Source organism: Anabrus simplex, chromosome 5 (genome assembly GCF_040414725.1).
Source record: "Anabrus simplex isolate iqAnaSimp1 chromosome 5, ASM4041472v1, whole genome shotgun sequence".
In the NCBI taxonomy this organism is placed as follows: domain Eukaryota; kingdom Metazoa; phylum Arthropoda; class Insecta; order Orthoptera; family Tettigoniidae; genus Anabrus; species Anabrus simplex.
This window is the reverse complement of record NC_090269.1, coordinates 343,659,193-343,679,383: the sequence shown is the minus strand read 5'-3', so window position 1 is coordinate 343,679,383 and position 20,191 is coordinate 343,659,193. Positions and strand designations below refer to the sequence as shown.

The window sequence follows — 20,191 nt, the reverse complement described above, 5'->3', positions numbered from 1 at the left end:
TCAGAGTATAAACATGCCTACCAATGTTTGTTAATCTAGCACAACACCTTCTTGGTGTTTAGATATTTTTTTCTGCCAGTGTGTATATATATTTATTTAGCGTATGGCTTTACAGATACAACACACAATGATTTTGAAGAACAAACTATATATTTATATCCAGGTTATTTATATAGCTAACTGTCTCTGGAAGTGCATGAGCAAAGTCACTGATATCGCCACTGTACTTTCTTTTTTGGACATTCTCTGATAATGTGCAGGATGGTCTGCTTAGAGGCACCACAGTCGCAGTTAGGCGTAGGAATTCTTTTCCACTTGTAGTGGAAATCTGCGCAGTTACCATGGCCCGGTCGTAACCTCTTAAGAGTAGACCAGGATTTCCGAGGAAGCTCAAAACCAGGTGGCAGTGACGATCCTATGTGGGGCAAAGTTGACTCAGGCCTAGTATCTTGTCTTCCCTGCCATTCCTTAGTAATATTGAAGTTGGTATTCTTCAGTTCTATTGCAGTTCTTATTGGTGGATTTCGGGACCTTAGACGATTCAGATGAACATTGGCAATGTCGTCATGTATTGGTAATTGGGGATTATTTATTAATTTCTTAAATTCCCTGAGGAGATCATTTTTATGTCGAAGATCTGGTGGGGAGATATGGCTGAGAATAGGTAGACAATATGTGGGTGTAGACCTTATTGTGCCAGTGACGAGATGCATCGTGATGTTGAGCTGGGTATCTATGAGGTTGGTGTGAGGGCTATTCAGCCAAACAGGAGCGCAGTACTCAGCAGCCGAGAACACAAGTCCCAAAGCAGTGCATCGGAGTAAAGTTGCTGTTGAACCCCAAGTTGTACCTGTAACTACTGCAGACTTTTGAAATACTGAACAGATAAACGTTGACTCAACTAAGTGAAAATAACAAGGATAATGGGCGCCACCTGCAAAACAATTGCAGGAATATTTAATTGTGTAGAGCAACGAGCCACTCTCTCTCTCAAGGCGACGGTCATCAGGCTGACGAGGCTCCAGACTTGCTTTGTAACCTTACCTGTTTGCTATATAACCCCTGAAATTAAATTTGGGTAACATGCCAGGTTCAGCCTTACTCCACTGACAAAAGACTCACTTAAAGTTTGATTCTATGACTTTACTCCCAGAATAAGAACTAATATGTGACAAACACCAAAAAATAAACACTTATGCAACCCACTTAGTGCTTGCTGTTTACATAGAGCTAATATACACAATACCACCCAACAAAATCATCTCTTCACGAGATTTACTCGTTTGCCGTCTTACAAAGGCAAATTACACATCATTAAAATCTTCAATAAACATAGAACATCGAATAAGAACTAATATGTGACAAACACCAACAAAATAAACACTTATGCAACCCACTTAGTGCTTGCTGTTTACATAGAGCTAATATACACAATACCACCCAACAAAATCATCTCTTCACGAGATTTACTCGTTTGCCGTCTTACAAAGGCAAATTACACATCATTAAGATCTTCAATAAACATAGAACATCATTATACTTTTAACATACCTCCAGGTAAGAGCCCCTTCGCACTCCACTGTTACCGTGAATTCTAATCTGGTAGAGAAAAGTACGACGACTATTTCTCTACATATGGATGCAACCTTCTTAAAACGAGCATCCCTAACCTTATTTACACTTCTTCGTCGACGTCTTGAATTCTTTCCAATTGCTGGCTGGACAGAAAGCGTTACATCTCCAGAGGCAAGCAAATAGCAAAATTCTTCATAAACTGAAGCTGCATACTCGGGTGACAAGTTCCAAACAAACACTTTCTTTTACAGAAAGTCCACTGCAAAGCCGGTAAGTTGTTGAGATTATACCATGATCGCTCCGTAACAGATACTCACGTACAATAGCAGATCGTATAGCAAACTGCGCAAATACGTCGCTCCCGCAGACCAGTACAAATGAGAAACACACAGTATCAGCATCAGAGTCAGAAACACAATGAGAATCAGAATCAGAATCAGAATGCCTCGCCGCACACGCGTACCCACTTATATATCCTTGCTACACGTGGTAATCGCGTCCTGAAAAGTTTAGTGGTAGCAACGCTCACACCGGCACTTCTTCCCGCGTCACTCTGTCAACACAAACCTCGCTCAAAACAAAGCCCTCGCATTGGCTATCGAGTATATGATGTGACATAGACCGTCCACTCATGTATGTCCACATTGATTCACTGCAATTCTTCAACCGATACAGCCTGCCGTACCCCGTGTTTTCAAGCCACCTGTTGCAACACATCCAACTGACTTCAACCGTCCTTCCCGATATAGTCGCAGTTTTCCCGGTTGCACAATCCTTACGGCTAGGCCATATTTACAGACTCTTACCCAAACGGAAATTTATACAAAATATAATGATGAACATATGCAATATTCCCTAATTATACATTCTTCTTATAATATTACGTTTTTACATGGTAAATAAACAAAATTACATGATTTTAACCTAACAAACTATATACGAAAATTTCCTAACCTAAAAACTCGGGGATCGTACATACGTACGGTTACATACCACATAATTTTTGGATTACGTTGTTGCGAGTTCTTACTTTGGATTGTACGTTACGAAGGTCCTGACTGACTGACTGACTGACTGACTGACTGACTGACTGACTGATTCATTGTCGCCGAGCCAAAACTAATGGATGTAAAGAAATGAAATTTTGAGGATATGTTTATGTTACAGTGTAGGTGTTCACTAAGGGTAAGGCGGTGAGAGGGGGGTGATTTTTAAATGAGTATATTTATTCCTCAAAAAATAAAGAGTTTAAAGTCAAGAAGACTGGTATTATTTGGAATCTCCTTTAAAAATAAAGAAACACATATTTTTTGTTTTCAGAAAATCCAATTAAGGAGGTAAAAAGAAGTGAAAAAGGGGTTGAATCCTTTTTATGAGCATACTTATATCTCAAAAACTAAAGCTGTTACAGCTGTTACAGATGTGAAAATAAAGAAACATGTATACAAGGCATCCGGGTTAAAGGTATAATAATATAAAATTTAATAACTTGACAAGTAGTGGAGATATTTACTTGTGGTTTGTTTCTACAAGCAGGGTAACTCAAAATGTTTGTTTACATACCTAATAAATCTCGATATGCGCACCATTAGTGACATGACACACATCTAATTGGTATTCCACTTCTCTCCAAGTGTTTTGTAGCATTGTAGGCATAACATTTGCAATAGCTGCAGGAATGTGATGACACAGATCTGGTAGATCACAAACTGGTGTCTGGTACACTTGATTCTTGACAAACCCCCACAGTAAAAAATCAAGTGGCATAATGTTGGGGCTTCTACGGGGCCAAGAAATTGATAGACTACCTCTCCCAATCCAGTGATCCCTCACAACCTCTGCATAATGGCCTGGTGCACCATCTTGCTGAAAGATCACGTCACGAGGAAGTTGTGGCACAACATACTGCTCCTACCGAGCTCAATAGCTGCAGTCGCTTAAGTGCGGCCAGTATCCAGTATTCGGGAGATAGTAGGGTCGAACCCCACTGTCGGCAGCCCTGAAAATGGTTTTCCGTGGTTTCCCATTTTCACACCAGGCAAATGCTGGGGCTGTACCTTAATTAAGGCCACGGCCGCTTCCTTCCCACTCCTAGTCCTTCCCTGTCCCATCGTCGCCATAAGACCTATCTGTGTCGGTGCGACGTAAAGCAAAAAAAAAAAAAACATACTACTCCAACATGTCTAGGCAATGTGTTCCATTAACTGTAGGCTCCGTGAACAAGAATGGGCAAATAACCCTGTCCTTCAACAATCCACACCACACATTCACTTTCGGACAGTCCCATTCCAACTTTATCACTACATGGGTGTGCGGCAATTGTGCTTGTTTACCATGCCAGAAATAAGGAATGCAGCCTCATCCGAGAAACAGACCGAATCGAGGAATGCCTCGTTTCCATCAATTTTTGCTAGAATTGTCTCTGCAAATGCCTTCCATAGCAGCCTGTCCTGAGGTTTGATTTTCTGATGAAGCTGCATTTTGTACGCCCATACGCGCAACCTTTTGTGGATGACATCGTGTACTGTCGAACGAGGTAACTGCCTACTTGCTTGTTGAATTAACTTACGAGAGCTCCGCTTGAAGGACTCACGGATTAAATCAACAGTAGCCTCTGAAACTGCATGCTTGATATGGCAGCTTGACATCGACAGTAAGGTCCCAGATTCTCGAAGGCGCATGTTCCATTTCATGATTGTTACGTAAGCGGGAACATCATCAGTTGGCATACTCATGCCAAAATCTACGTTGTACTAGTGTAACGGATTTTATCTGCATGAGCAAAAGCACACAGAACATCTTCTGGTGTGGAGTCCACATGGTTACTGGCGTGCTTCTTGTGAACAATGCAGTTACACGCATGTGCATGTGGTACCACCACCATCGCAAGTGAACACAGAAAACAATTTGAGTGACCCTAGTTGTAGAAACAAACCACCAATAAATATCTCCATTATTTCTCAAGTTATTAAATTTTATTGAATTTTTAAAATGAGTATATCTCAATAACTTAACATGTTACAGATGTAAAAAGTGGTATCCAGAATCTCCTTTAAAAATAAAGAAATACCTGTCTTTTGCATCTGGAAAATCCACTTGAGAGGGGGGGGGGGGTGAAAGGAAGTGAAAAAGAGGGTTAATTTTTAAAATGAGTACCTCCCAAAAACTTAACATGTTATAGATGTAAACATTTGTATTTGGAACCTCCTTTAAAAGTGTAGAAGCACAATTCATTTTTGTTTTTGAAAAATCCACTTAAGTAGGAGTTGAAAAAAAGTGAAGAAGTAGAATTATTTTTATGAGGATACTTATGTCTCAAAAACTGAAGATGTTACAGATATGAATAGTGGTACTTTGAATCTCCATTAATAATAAACAAACAGGTATATTTTGTTTTAAGAAAATCCACTTAACAAGGGATGAAAAGAATTGAAAAAGTAGGTAAATTTTTAAAATGAGTATATCTCAAAAAAATAACATGTTTCAGATATGAAGAATGGTATTTTGAATCCCCTTAAAAAAAACCCACGTATTTTGTTCCGAAAATCCACTTATTTGTGGGGGGGGGGGGGAGGTGTAAAGAAGTGAAGAAGGAGTTGAATTCTTTTTATGAGGATAATTGAAACATGAAAATTTGTATTTGGAATCTCCTTTAAGAAACATGTCTTTAAGGGTGTGAAAAGAATTGAGAAAGCAGACAAATTAAAAAAAAGAGTATATCTACAGTACATCTCAAAAACATAACATGTTATAGATGTGAAGTAGTATTTGGAACATCGTTTGAAAATAAAGGAACATGCATTTTTTGTTTTCGGAAAAGCCACTTAATAGGGTGAAAAAAAGAGGAAAAGGAGTTTATTTCTTGTTATGAGGATACTTTTATCTCAAAAACTGAATAAGTTACAGATGCAAAAATTGGTATTTGGAAATCCCCTTTAAGGATGAAGGAACATGTATTTCTTATTTTCAGAAAATCCACTTAGGTGGGAGAACTCACATCTAAAATACTGAACATGTTACAGATGTGGGAATTGCTGTTTGGAATCTCCTTTAAAAATAAAGATACAGTTTTTTTCATTTTTATGACTTGAGAGATGACTGTTTCTCACATGTAGAGTTCTATGTCACATGTTCCAGAGTTAGCTCAACCAGTAGCCCTGAAAAGCAGTATCACAAACGTGGTTTACAAAGAGGTATTGGGGTAAATGAAACTCAGTTTTTTGGTGGTTTTTTGTACTTTAGGGATGTTCATATAATATCTTAGTGCAGTACCGAAGAAAGGTTACTTTTATAAAATTACAAAATCCACATGAGCCAAGCTGCGGGTAACAGCTAGTTTATTTTTTACATAGTTTTCGCCCCCATTGGAGCACTTTAATGTGTCATATACATTAAACTCTTATAGTATTAAACAGAGTCAGTTTTTCAGCTTCTTCTTCCGCTCCCAAAACTTATTCAATCTGTCGGACCTGGCAACCCTTTGGTTGTCAGTAATGGTGTACTTCCTTTGTTCAAATGTTATGAGTTTGAATCATAAGTGTTTATTCCTTAGAATCCTCTTCTCTTCTCTGCCTTCAATTTGGATCATTGATAAATTTAATTCTTCTAAATCATTCATGATTTCTGCGAGCCAAGTATTCTTTGTTTTATTTTTCCAGAAGTAACTAAATAACTGCTTCCCTAGTTGGGTTTCTGGCAATCTGAATACATGAACCTGTTACAGTGTCATAATACTCGGAGAGGTGATACTCTGACGTGGCGTGTCCAGGGTGGTGGATAGGGGGATCCTCACCAACAGACTTGAGCGAAATAAAATAGCTCTCGCGGACCAAACACACACTTCACAACCTCATTAATCACCAATTCATACCTCACCAATCGCCCTTCCAGATCACACCTGGGATTGTAAACCCTGGCCTTGCTCAGAAATGTTTCAATCTTAATGATCAGACAATCAGCTAGTATATATATATATATATATATATATATAAGCCATGAGAAAATCATCGCAATATGCAACAGAAGATTATTGTCTCATTTGTTTTTATAACAGTAATCACTGCCATGATCACCACCAAGATTACAGTTAGAAGTCGATGGTATTTATTTATTTATTTATTTATTTATTTATTTATTTATTTATTTATTTATTTATTTATTTATTTATTTATTTATTTATTTATTCAGGTCTTTCTATTTGATGCTCGTGGGTAACCTGGGTTGATTATGATGACATAGAGGTAGGGAAAGGGTGAAACCCAGGGTCGGCACATAGCCTACCGAGAGGGTCTGCTCATGGCTTAACGTCCCCATTCAATGGGAGAATCACCATTAAAAGCATCATATCATCTCACTCTATATGAACACTGCAAAGAGATTTGGAGTTGTATCCATGCTTTTAGCATGCTATCTAGTCATTAGAAATTGTATTCTCTGATGGCCAACATTCTGCTGGTGAACGTTTTTCTACCAACAGAACTCGAACCAGTTAACCACAGTGTCAGACCATGTAGACTTAATGACTTAACAATCATGGCCACCAGATGGGCTTGACATTTGAGAGTGTTAAAAAATGACAGCCCCAAGTTGCTGGCTTCCATTACATGAAAAAATTCTGCAAAACAAAATTTCAATACCCTGGCATTAGAAAGTAAGGAGTTAGAATGAACATTAAACAAATTATTATTATTATTATTATTATTATTATTATTATTATTATTATTATTATTATTATTATTATTATTATTATTATTATTATTATTATTATTATTATTATTATTATTATTATTATTATTATTATTATTATTACTTTTTTCTTTATATATATATTTTTGGCTGAATAGTCAACATACTGGCCTTTGGTTCACAGGGCCCCAAAATCGATTCCTGACCTGGACGAGGATTTTAACTGTATACACTTGATTCCTCTGGCATGGGGACTGGATGCTAGTGTTCATCTCCATACACTTCTATTCATCTACATACAACACATTACACAACCAACCACCACAGAAACACACAATAGTGAATACGTCCCTCCACATAGTGTTGGCATCGCAAAGGACATCTGGCTATAAAACCGGACCAAATCCCACTAGTGCCGATCCCAACAAAGTGGGAAAAAGGCCAGGAAGAAGAATAAACTAGAAGAAACCTGTCTCTTTTGAGGAAAAGAAACCTAAATCTGGGAAACTTGTACTGTAGGAATCTTTCATATCCTGAGGACTTACAGGACCAAAACTATTTTCAGTTCATAGAGGAGTTACAGATAAATTATCAAAATATGGAGTTCCACATGTCATTGTAAGTACACGTTTTACAGTCACATTTGGATTTCTTTCAAAATAACTTGAGGACTACAAGTGATGAGTAAGGGGAGCGAATTCATCAAGATTTCACTACAACAGAATGGTAGTAGTGAAGGGTAGATGGGATACAATGATGACGGGGAATACTTCCAGTTCTCCTGCATTAGGACTGAAGATCTGTTAAGATAGCTTTCCAATGAGTATTATGCCTTCCTGATGAAGCTAGGAAGCAGAAATGAGCTTGTTGGGGGCTGAGAAAAAATGGATGTCGGAATGGAATCGATGAGGAGAGAACTTCTCTATTCAAAGACAGCAGTATATGAGAAGTGAAGACTGTTCTTGTCCTTTTGTGTGTTTATGTTTGTTCTGGTCTCCTCTTTCTGTTCAGCTCCCTTCCTACACTGACCTGCCATTATGTTTGTCCTATTAGGTCGGTAGATGCAGAATGGGTCTCAGCCTGCAAGTGGCCACGGCCGGTCCATGATCCAACAACTCTGCACTTTGAATCGCCAGCTGAGCAGAGGAGATGTGGCTTGTGTATTTGGGAGATGGGAAAGGGCTGGATCTCATGGCTGGTCCCCACCGTCGGTTGTTTTCCATGGTTTTCCATTCTCCTGCACTAAGGCGAATGCCGGGACAGTTCTTAGTATAGTCCACGGCTGCCAACCCCCTCACCTTCTCCGAGCATCTCCTTCACCATAACAAATCTCCCAGCCTGAGAGATGGAGTTACCGTAGTAGTAGTAGTAGTAGTAGTAGTAGTAGTAGTAGTAGTAGTGGTAGTAATCCTTATTATGTGTTCCTTTCCTTTTTTCTATCTATATATGACTAGATTCAATGGGATAGTGAAGGAATGTGAATGTGAAGGAACCAAGATTCTCTCTTTTTTTAATACATGGCATAATAACCTTGAAGGCCCTTGGTCTACCAAGCGACTGCTGCTGGTCAGATCAAAGGACTGCATATTATGAGATGTCACGTGGTCAGAACAATGAGTCCTCTCAGCCGTTATTCTTGGCTTTCTAGACTGGGGCCACTACCCCCTGAAGAGATAGCTCCTCAACTGTAATTATGTAGGCTGAGTGGAGCTCGATCCAGCCCTCAGAACCAGATAAAAATCCCTAACCTGGCTGGAAATTATACCCGGGGGGTGTGGGTAAGACAAACAAGCTAACCCTATGCTGCAGGGCTGGCATCAAGATATATAAAACAGATAACCAATTCTACCGGTTTATAAATTGTATAGGTAGTAGGAAACAAATATCACAATTTTTATTTTAGAAAATAAATTTGGTAAACAGAGTTAAATCTTGAAATGGCATTTGCTAAAAATGTTAAGATTATGACAGCCTCTTCTTTCCTGTGTCCTTCATATATACAAAAGGACACAGAGATCTAATAATACTATCTTGCGGGATTCCCCTCTTATTTATCATAGGATCACATAATGCTTCACCTACTCTCATTTTACAAGTTTTATTTTCCAGAAATTCAACCACCCATTTAATCACTGTTTTGTCTAATCCTGTAACCCCTCATTTTCATCAATAATCTTCCATGCTTAATACAATAAGTTGCAAAGAACTGTTTCAACTATGAAACAACATACAACAATAGCAAAACTATAACACACACAGAAATTAGCGCCAACGTGACTGGTCGTGTGTGAAGCAAAATGCTCACCCTTGATGGTCGCTGATAATTCCTCCCTCCCTGTCCTTTCTCAAGGTCACAGATGTGCATTTCAATGCATCTATCCTTTTCTCAAAACTGCAGTGCAAAGGTATACCAGAGCTCAAGTTCAAAACTACGTGCTATTTAAAAGAGCAGATGATTTTCAATGACCATGAGCATTTTGCTCATATAGCGACCACTGGCGGGTTAATGAAGTATTATTCTGTCTTAAGTCTAAATAAAAACTTATTATTTTCATATGCAGAAACTTCTAACTTACCTGAAAATAGTTTGAATTTTTATCCCTACACCACACCACATGTTCTACTTCAAGTTTCTTCAACAGCTCCTCCAGTATCTGAAAAGCAGAATGAAAAGATTTTGGTTCTTTTAGGGGAAGAAAATTTAATTATCTAATTTATATTCAACAACAGTTCAGATAAGAGAATGTTTTGCTACTGTTCTGGGAATGAAATGACAATCTATGATATGACATTTAGGAATTAACAGACTTGGGACAAGGAAAATCACCACAGTTCACTACAGGAGATCATTGTCTTATTTGTTTTTAAAACAATAATCACCATCATGACCACAACCATGATTACAGTCAGAAGTCTTGTGATTCTAAATAAAATGCTTGGAAGTTATCAACATTTAAAAAATTTGTAGGTGTCATATTTATATAATCTCAGTTCACATATTGATAGATGACTGGAAGAATCTTGAATTCATATAGCCTATTAACAGACAAAATTGTATGTTTTATGCAATAATATTTGTGTAGGATTTTTATAAATAGGAGCTAAGTCAGGAGTTATACATTACATTGATAATGTAAGATTCTGAGTGATCAAAATGATATTGTCAACTTCACTAATGAATTTCTATATCCCGTAATGTCTTCCATGTGTATTTTGCTATACTCCCTCTGCTGCTGAAGAGTAATCCCATGACAGGATTGCTGAAGTCCCTATTCATTCTCAGACTGTTTCCTGCTTACTCTTCACCTTAAAAGACTCTGACAATGAATAGGGTCTTCAACAATCCTCCATCTACAAATAACATCTAAACTGATTAACACACACACAGTTTACACTAAGTGTTTTTCTTGTTACTATTTCTTGATGGATGCAGTTATTCTTGCACCAGCCAAAGGCACAGGCCAGAGCATAATGAAGCTTCCACTGAAGTCATGCATCTGGATGTTATGAAAGGTGCTATTCAAAGGACCAATTATTGTGCTGCATTAGCACCAACTAACTAACTTCTCATCATGCCTTATGTACCTAATTATGGCACCACCATCAATTTTTGGAGTTTCCTTAAAATGGCAAGGTCTTGGGTGGTGCTTTTAGAGGATCCAGCAAGCCTCTGGACTGAAGAAAGAGTTTCTCTGCTTTCAATTACAAATTAGTAGGAGTTGTTTCAAATGCATGAGACACTTTGATGCCCTTTTGTAACAAATTGTTCAGTAAAAAGTAATTTAAAAATTTAAATTTCTTTGGCTTGCTACATTTATAAGGATGCTTTTTTCTAATTTTAGAATTTGCTTTATGTTGCACCAGCACAAATAGGTCTTATGGTGACGATAGGATAGAAAAGGACTAGGAGTGGGAAGGAAGCAGACATGGCCTTAATTAAGGTACAGCATTTTCCTGGTGTGAAAATGGGAAACCACAGAAAACCATCTTCAGGGATAATATATAGTTCGTCCATTATAAATTTACTCATTTGGGACAATTGTTTAAGGTTCCCTATTGCAATCAACATCTATATCATCTTCAGGGCTACTGTCTCCTGAATGCAAGCTCACAGCTGTGCAACCCTAACTGCACTGCCACTTGCTCGGTACATAAGGATGCTAATATGCTATGAATAATGAAAACAATTACATATAAAAGCTTCTTAAAACAATGGTATCAGAATTTACCCGAACAGTTAAGATAAATTTGGACAATAAATAGTTTGAATAGTCCACACCAATTTATTAAGTTATTTTGGAAAAAAGAGGTAAAGAGGTAAGAGATAAAAAAGGGTAAAAAACAATTCGCAGCAGAGTTGTTACAAGAAGTAGCAAAATGGGGAGCTAGGAATTTTAAATTAGTCGAGAACAGAAAATAATTTTCCAGTAAAGTCATGGAAGTAGTATATTCGGATAAATATCATTACATAGATCCATACGAACTGACTACAGCTTAGACCCGATGATGATATGATACGATACGATACGATACGATACGATGCGATGCGATGCGATGCGATGCGATGCGATGCGATGTGATGCGTTACGATACGATACGATACGATACGATACGATACGATACGATACGATACGATACGATACGATATGATACGATATGATATGATATGATATGATATGATATGATATGATATGATATGATATGATATGATATGATATGATATGATATGATATCTGAAAACAAATTCTCAAATATTCAGCTGGTGACCAGCTCTGGAAACCCACTTTGACTTACATTGAAACATAGCTGCTTCTCTATAATACTGAGAATGGAAAGCTGTGGGTTACTTCCTGGTAAAGAACATCAATCAGCAGTTCATCAAGATCATTTTTGCCAAAGATGATGTTCCGCAGTTGTCAGAGAAGTGGTACCAAATGACTATGCAGTTGTGTAAATGTACAATGGAATATAAAAGGATGTTTTACTATTAAGGATGTGATTTTATTTTTATTGTGAATTTGAGGGAAGTCTGTATGTATTAGGCTATAAGAGTTAAGGTTCATCATTAATGTACACTGAGCAAGCTGTAAATATCTCTGGAAAGACAGTTAAAACTCATTAGTTGAACCAGAAAGTGATGAATGACACAGTTTGAAAAACCTGGTTAGAGACGGGACATATTGATTTAAGAGTATAAGCAATCTGTGTGAACAGAAGAGTAATGCTCTTTCCATTCTGTCAAAAAGCTTTTAAACTCTGATTTCCTTCCTGACGCCCTCATTTCTAACTCTGTCTTTTCTTGTCTTTCCTACCATTCTTCTTAAAAATTTCATTTCACTGGTCTGGATTTTATTCTCCTGTCTTTTTTGACACCGTCCAGGTCTCTGCTGCAGATCTCAGTATTGGGCATTAGTATGTTTTACACATTACCTCTTTACACTTCATTGGTACTTCCTTCCTCCATACCAAGTTTTTCACACTCTAGTAGAATCCATTTCCCTGTTGAGTCCTTTTACTGATCTCCATGTTCAACCCTGCATTGTGCATTAGTTTGCTTCTCAAGTACTTCAAGCTCTCTACAATTACAAAGTTTTGCCCTTTTAATTTTATAATTCCTTTCACTTTATCCTCTAGTCACCATCATTGTCTTACTCTTTCCCATGCTGATTTTCATTCCATAACTTTCAATAACCTCACTCAATATGTCGAGTTCCCCTTGTACTTCCTCTCTATTTGCTCTGTACACCACAATATCATCAGCAAACAACATTACTTTCAGCTCCCTTTCCCCATATTTTACCTTTGTCTCCATGACAATTTTGTCCATAACCTTATGAATAACAGTGGTGACAGCACACTTCCTTGTCATAGTCCAGTTTTATTCCAAACACACTCTGTTCTCCTTAGATTTGTCTATACACTGCTGATATGGTACTTTCTTTTTCTTTTTTTTTTTTTTTTTTTTTTTTTTTTTCGTTGCATTACTTTCTATACCTTTGCTCTGGTTACATTATTGTAAGCCTTTTCTAAATCAAGGAATGTCATCATATCTCTTCCATATTCCCATTGTTTTTCCATCATCTTAACATGTCCAACCCATCCAAGTTCACCCTTCTCCATTCTGTTGAAAAGCTTTTCTGCTCCAATTTCCTTCCTGATATCCTTATTTCTTACTCTGTCCTTTCTTGTCTTTCTTTACATAAATTAATAAATAGTATGAATAAAGATCAGGAATAATAGACAAGGTTTTTATAGATGGTCAATATATTTCCTACTTTAAATAAATTAAATAAATAAATAAATAGTTAGTTAGTATGAGTAAAGAACTGGAATCATAGATACATTTTTTTTTTTTTTTTTTTTTTTTTTTTTTTTTTTTTTTTTTTGCAGATGATGTTAACTTATACTGTACAGAAAAATAAACAAGATACAGGATTGTAAGCAAATATAAAAGACTTTGTCAAAATTGTGAGATGGACAGCAGACAATGGAATGATGATGAATAGGGTGAAAAGTCAAGTGGTATGCTTCATCAAGAGGAAAAGTCCTGGCAATTTTAATATGGTGCTGATGGATTGAAAATACCTCATGGGGATAGCTGTTAATATAACGAAAGATCTTCAATGGGGTAATCACATTAACATGATTGTAAATAAAAGTAACTGATTTTTTCATACGGTTATGAGGGTATTTAGGGTTATAGTAAGGATGTGAATGAGAGGGCATTTAAGTCATTGGTAATACCCCAGTTAGAGTATGGTTCAAGTGTGGGGGACTCTCACCAGGATTATTTGATGCAGAAACTGGAAAAGATCTAAAGGAAAGCAGCACCAATTTGTCCTGGGCAATTTCTGACAAAAGAGTAGTGTTATAAAATTGTTGCAAACTTTGAGCTGGGAAGACCTGGGAGTAAGGAGACGAGCTGCTCGGCTAAGTGGTATGTCCCAAGTTGTCGGTGGAGAGAGGGTGTGGAATGATATTAACAGACAAATAAGCTTGAATGGAGTTTTTAAAAGTAGAAAGTATGAAGATTGGAATTCAAAAGGACAAGTTGAGGCAAATATTCATTCACAATGAGAAGAATTAGGGATTGGAGTAATTCACTAAGGGATATGTTGATTAAATTTTCTACCACTTTGAAATCATTTAAGAAAAGACGTAGGTAAACAAGTGATTGGGAACCTGCCACCAGGAGGACAGCCCTAAATTCAGATCACTGCTGACTGCCTGAGTGAATAAGTGGTTCCATGTATCAGTCCAAGGAACAATGATGGAGAATTTCCCTGTTAGTGTTTTGTGTGTTCAAGTAAAATACTTGAATAAAGGAAAACACTGACCTGTAAACATTAACTATTAGAAAAACAATGTATGAAAAATATTATATATCTACTTTAGAACAACTGCCAGTGCTCATGCAATTGAACCCAACGATGTGACAATATCTTAGTGCTTACCTTCAGACCTTTGAAGTTTACTATGGTTTAATTTCTTTTTTCTTTTATAGTCTTGATTACTACTAATACTTTCTTTTTGTTTTGTTTTATAGCATCAACTAATACTCTGCTCAAAATGGTCTGTTTGTCTATGTATACTTCCCCATGGTAATGATTCTTAGGAATTTATAGATCCAATATTAATCTCTAATGGCTACACATAATAAATGTAAATAGTAGTTAGGTCTCTTATCATCAATCAATATCACATGTACATAACTGACTATATTTCAATTTAAATATTATTTTTTATAGCTAGTCTCACTGAAACGTATCAGAATAACAATTAGGTTCACTGAACACAATGAATTTGTAAAATCAATGAATTATGTGGTGTCAAAAATGAACTGAGGCAGAAATTTTGCTTAATTTTTGTAGTAATGAAAACATAGTTCGAAGTTATCAAGCTGGATAAGAAAAGTATTGGTGGTGATGGTGATTAAGGGGAAAAACAACTAGACAGCCAACCTCTGGATGTAAAAAGCATGTAGAACAATAACAACAAATATTTACCTATAACCACGGATATGAAGTATACATATACAAAGTAGTTGCAACTTATTGTGGATCATTTTAAGAACAAAATTCCTAATTGAATTACATACCAATTTAATTCAATATACCTTAGTACAAATTCTAATACTTGAAAAGTTGAAAATTTAAATCAATGATTTCCATTTTTAAAAAATCACATAGGTTTGGCACATGACACAATTAACTGTACTTTTTATGAAAGTAACATCAGTCTGAAAAGTAAAACTTGAAAAGACACAGTTGACAACAGAAGACCAAGCCTTGCAAATCTTCAATAATATATTAATTAAAAAAACATTAAACAAGAGAAAAAGTGTTACAACACTGTTCATCCAATGGTTTCCAAATTATTGGATAGGTCATAGTGCACCTCAATGCTAACCCTTTGAGGTCTCTTGAGATTGTTACTAGTAGGATTACAGTCTGTGCCATTACTGGAAAGAGCAGAGTACTTATACTATTTATAGTACTGTATCAGCCCAAATATAAGAGCAGGTTTTTAAATTAATATGTTCTAATAAGAAACCTTAGTCATCTTATGTACGCAGCTTAACAGTTAAAACCTCATTTTTGTGAATGTCCAATTGTATCATTCTCCAACTGTACTGCCTTGTGCAGTGGAAGTCACCATGCACATTGCAGTTTATCTCAAGTTCATGAATAAACAGAAGTTTCTCGAGCTTTGAAGACGTTTTCCAATTTTGTGCCTTATGATCTACTGTTGGCCGCCTCTGTGGTGTAGTGGTTAGCGTGATTAGCTGCCACCCCCGGAGGTCCGGGTTCGATTCCCGGCTCTGCCACGAAATTTGAAAAGTGGTACGAGGGCTGGAACGGGGTCCACTCAGCCTCGGGAGGTCAACTGAGTAGAGGTGGGTTCGATTTCCACCTCAGCCATCCTGGAAGTGGTTTTCCGTGGTTTCCCACTTCTCCTCCAGGCGAATGCCGGGATGGTACCTAACTTAAGGCCACGGCCGCTTCCTTCCCTCTTCCTTGCCTATCCCTTCCAATCTTCCCATCCCTCCACAAGGCCCCTGTTCAGCATAGCAGGTGAGGCCGCCTGGGCGAGGTACTGGTCATACTCCCCAGTTGTATCCCCCGACCAAGAGTCTGAAGCTCCAGGACACTGCCCTTGAGGCGGTAGAGGTGGGATCCCTCGCTAAGTCCGAGGGAAAAACCGAACCTGGAGGGTAAACAGATGATGATGATGATGATGATGATCTACTGTTGCTTGGGTTTTGCAAAACTGTGTTAATACATTCAGTTATGTCACTATTCTAGGCATGGCAGATCATGTGGAAAGGAGAGTGCACTTGTCACTTCAGTTAAAGTAGAGAGAGAGGTTATAATAAACTTTAAATTGCAGAACGCAAGGCAAAACGTATTAATAATGTAGAGACTATGAAAAAGTTTGGTGTTCCTGAGTGTAATGTGTGGCGTTGGCAAAAAGACAAAGAAAGCTTTAAAATACTGGCACATTAAGACAGAAAATTGTGACATCTCTGTTCATCCAACAGTTTCAGGGTATTGAAGGTAGGAAAATGTAATGCAATTGATAGGCTTGTTACCGGATTTGTGTGAGAGAAGTGAAGCTGAGCTTATCCAATTATTTTAAGATATCTGAAGCCATCTCCTTTCAGTTTCGACTCAGTTAATTTATAACTGTTAGGTTCTTCAGTCTGCTGAAACTAATTTTGAATTAATAGATTTATAAACCTTCTGAAAAAAAAAAAAAAGCATATGGTAACAGTATTATACCTTAGAAAGAAAAAAAAACATTAAAATAAAATGACAGGTTTCATTCTTGAAAGAACATCATAGACTGATTCTATCAAATCACACTCAAATATATTTAGAAATATATAAAAATATTTGCCAGCACTGCAGTCTAGGGATAGCATGTCTGCTTCTCACCTGGAGGCCCTGGGTTCGATTCTGGCCAGGTCAGGGATTTTTAACTGAACCTGAGGGTTGGTTTGAGGTCCATTCAGCCTACATCATTATAATTGTGGAGCTATTTGATAATGAGATGAAGAACCCGGTCTATAAAACCACAAATAACGGCTGAAAGGATTTGTCCCACTGACCATGCATCACCCCATAATCTGGAGGCCTTTGGGCTGAGCAGGAGGAACTTGGAAGGCCTGTTAGGGCAATAGTTCATGTTTTAATTTTTTGTATAAACATTTATGTTTATTTCTATTTAAATCCTTAAAACCTTGAATTTTCAAACTTATCTTAATGAAGTCCTCACTGCTCTCCACTCTGGCAGAGAATGCAAGCTGTTGCAATACCGTTACTCTGTCACTGGCATGATTCCACCTGACCAGTCTGTTTGTTGACCTGCCATACCACGCCTCTCACCCTGGCTAGATCAGTGATATGCTGTACTTTATTTTAGGTGTTTTACTTTTAGTGCTCCCACCACCACCACCACCACCACCACCACCACCACCACCACCATCATCATCATTTGTACAGACAGGGCCATAGTAGAGAATAAACGAGAATAAACCTTCCGGCGACCAGGCTGTAGGGGAACAATACTTGACGTCACATTTGCATCAGAAGACATTTCATCGAGGATCACTGAATGGTGCCTGCGTTGTATTTCGTCAAGCACTTTAGGAGGTTAAAATCAAAAACGAATTAAATGAATTATTCAGGCAAATGTGCATAGAAGTTGGACAGCAAATGATCTTTTGACTCAGCTGATCTTTGAGGAAGGAGCAGATCTACTATTACTCAGTGAACAGTATCATGACAGAGATCACCCTGGATGGTTTGCAGACAACCTTGGGACAGCTGCAATTTGGATACCAGATCTGGAAAAATTTACGGTTAGAGATTATAGGTGTGGAGATGGATTTTTTGGGTTATGATTGGCAGAATAATATTCTTAAGCTGTAACTTCACTACGAATGAGTCTGTGAGTGACTTTCAGACAAAGCTGGATGGCCTTGAAGATGAACTACAGGGAATGGACAACAGATTGGTGGTTGCTAGAGATCTCAACGCCCAAACGTTAGAATGGGGCATGCCACATTCGGACTTTAGAGGAAGACGTATAATGGAGATGGCTACTAGAACAGTTCTGATATTCATCAACATCAGAAACTTCCAGTGACCAGGCTGTAGGGGAACAATACCTGACGTCACAATTGCATCAGAAGACATTTCGTCGAGGATCACTGAATAGCAAGTGACAGAGGTCTATACGGGAAGTGATCACCAATACATCATTTTTCATGTACTCCAAGAAGATCCACAGCTAAGGACTATGTCATGCAATTTACCAAACCATCAATGGAATACAACCAGTATAGATAAAGATAAATTTCTTGATACGTTACATACAGAAATGGAGGACATTTCAAGAAAATACTCTGGTTATACAGGAAATGAAATGGCTAACATACGTGTCAAACTCACCATGTGGCTCCTTCAACAAGCTTGTGATGCATCTATGACTAGAAGGAAACCGCAAAACTGTAAACGTCCGGCGTACTGGTGGACTGAAGAAATAGCGGAATTGAGGAAACGTTGTCTACAACTGAGGTGCAGAGCACAGCGAGCTAGAGGTAGCCAGGAAGATGTCTCACTCACAGCAGAATAAAAAACTCTGAAATACAATCAAGAGAAGTAAAACTGACAGATGGTGGGCAATAGCTAAGGAAGTAGATGATGACCCACGGGGACTGGGCTATAAGGTCGTCTTGAAGAAACTTGGGGCGCTATCAAATCCAAACATGGATCCACAAACCATGAAAGAAGTAGTGGATAATTGTTCCCTGATCATCCAGAGAGGATTGCTGATGAAGATGTAAGGCAATCAATCGACATACCACTTTTCACCACAGAAGAACTGCAAAGAGCCATTAGTTCTCTCAGAAATAAGAAAGCCCCCGGGCCAGGCGGTATACCAGTCGAAGTGCTGAAGATCAGAATTCTCTCCACAGTTGCTGCTGGAAATGCACAATTGCCTCACGGCAGCTATTTTTAGCAATCGATGGAAAAAAAGCAAAGTTAGTTTTGATCAGCAAAGGTAAGTCTGGGGTGTATAGACCTCTGTGTATGCTTGATACTGCAGGAAAAGGTTTAGAGAAGCTTCTACAGCCCAGAATACTCTCAACAGTTCAGCAAGCTGGGGATTTGTCACCTCGTCAGCATGGCTTTCGGAGAGGACATTCGACAGTTGATGCAGTATTAGAAGTGGTGAACACTCCCAAAATAGCACAAATGGGCAATCATTATTCCCGTAAAGTGGCGCTTCTTGTGACCTTGGATGTGAAGAATGCTTTTAACTCAGCAAGATGGACGGACATGTTGGAAGCACTTCAAGAAACATTAAAGCTTCCAGAGTATCTCATGAGAATATTGAAAGACTATTTGAAGGATCGCTTCCTGCTGTATAATACAAAGGGTGGACAAAAGATTAAACAGATTACAGTTAGTGCAGCACAGGGATCCATCCTTGGCCCAGACCTCTGGAACATTACTTATGATGGATTACTACGACTAGAGATGCCTGGAGATACAACACTTATAGGTTATGCTGATGATGTGGCTGTCTTGATAGTAACCCGTGATCTGAAATTGGCACAACTTAAACTGAATCAAGTAATGCAACGCATAAAGGGATGGATGAATAACCACAGACTAATGGAAATTGTTCTTTTGACAAGAAAAAGAACTGAGACCATTGTGTCATTTCAAGTTGGAGAGACAGTCATTGAAGCAACCAAGAGTGTGAAATATTTAGGCATTACGCTGGATACCAAACTCACATTCTGGCATCATATCTGGAGGGTGACAGACAAAGCAGCGAAATATATGACCAAACTTAGTCTACTGATGGGCAATATCAAAGGCCCAAGATCCAGCAAATGATGACTTCTGATGTCAAC

The 20,191-nt window shown here is 38.0% G+C and overlaps 1 protein-coding gene across 1 annotated transcript in view; it reads right to left on the bottom strand.

Moving 5' to 3' along the window:
- The window catches only part of LOC136874525 (uncharacterized), a 256,905-nt gene that overhangs the window by 222,194 nt on the left and 14,520 nt on the right, over positions 1 to 20,191 (bottom strand). The window contains exon 2 of the mRNA XM_067148162.2: positions 9,837 to 9,914. Coding sequence (XP_067004263.2) covers positions 9,837 to 9,914 — 78 coding nt within the window. The remainder of the gene's footprint in view (positions 1 to 9,836; positions 9,915 to 20,191) is intronic.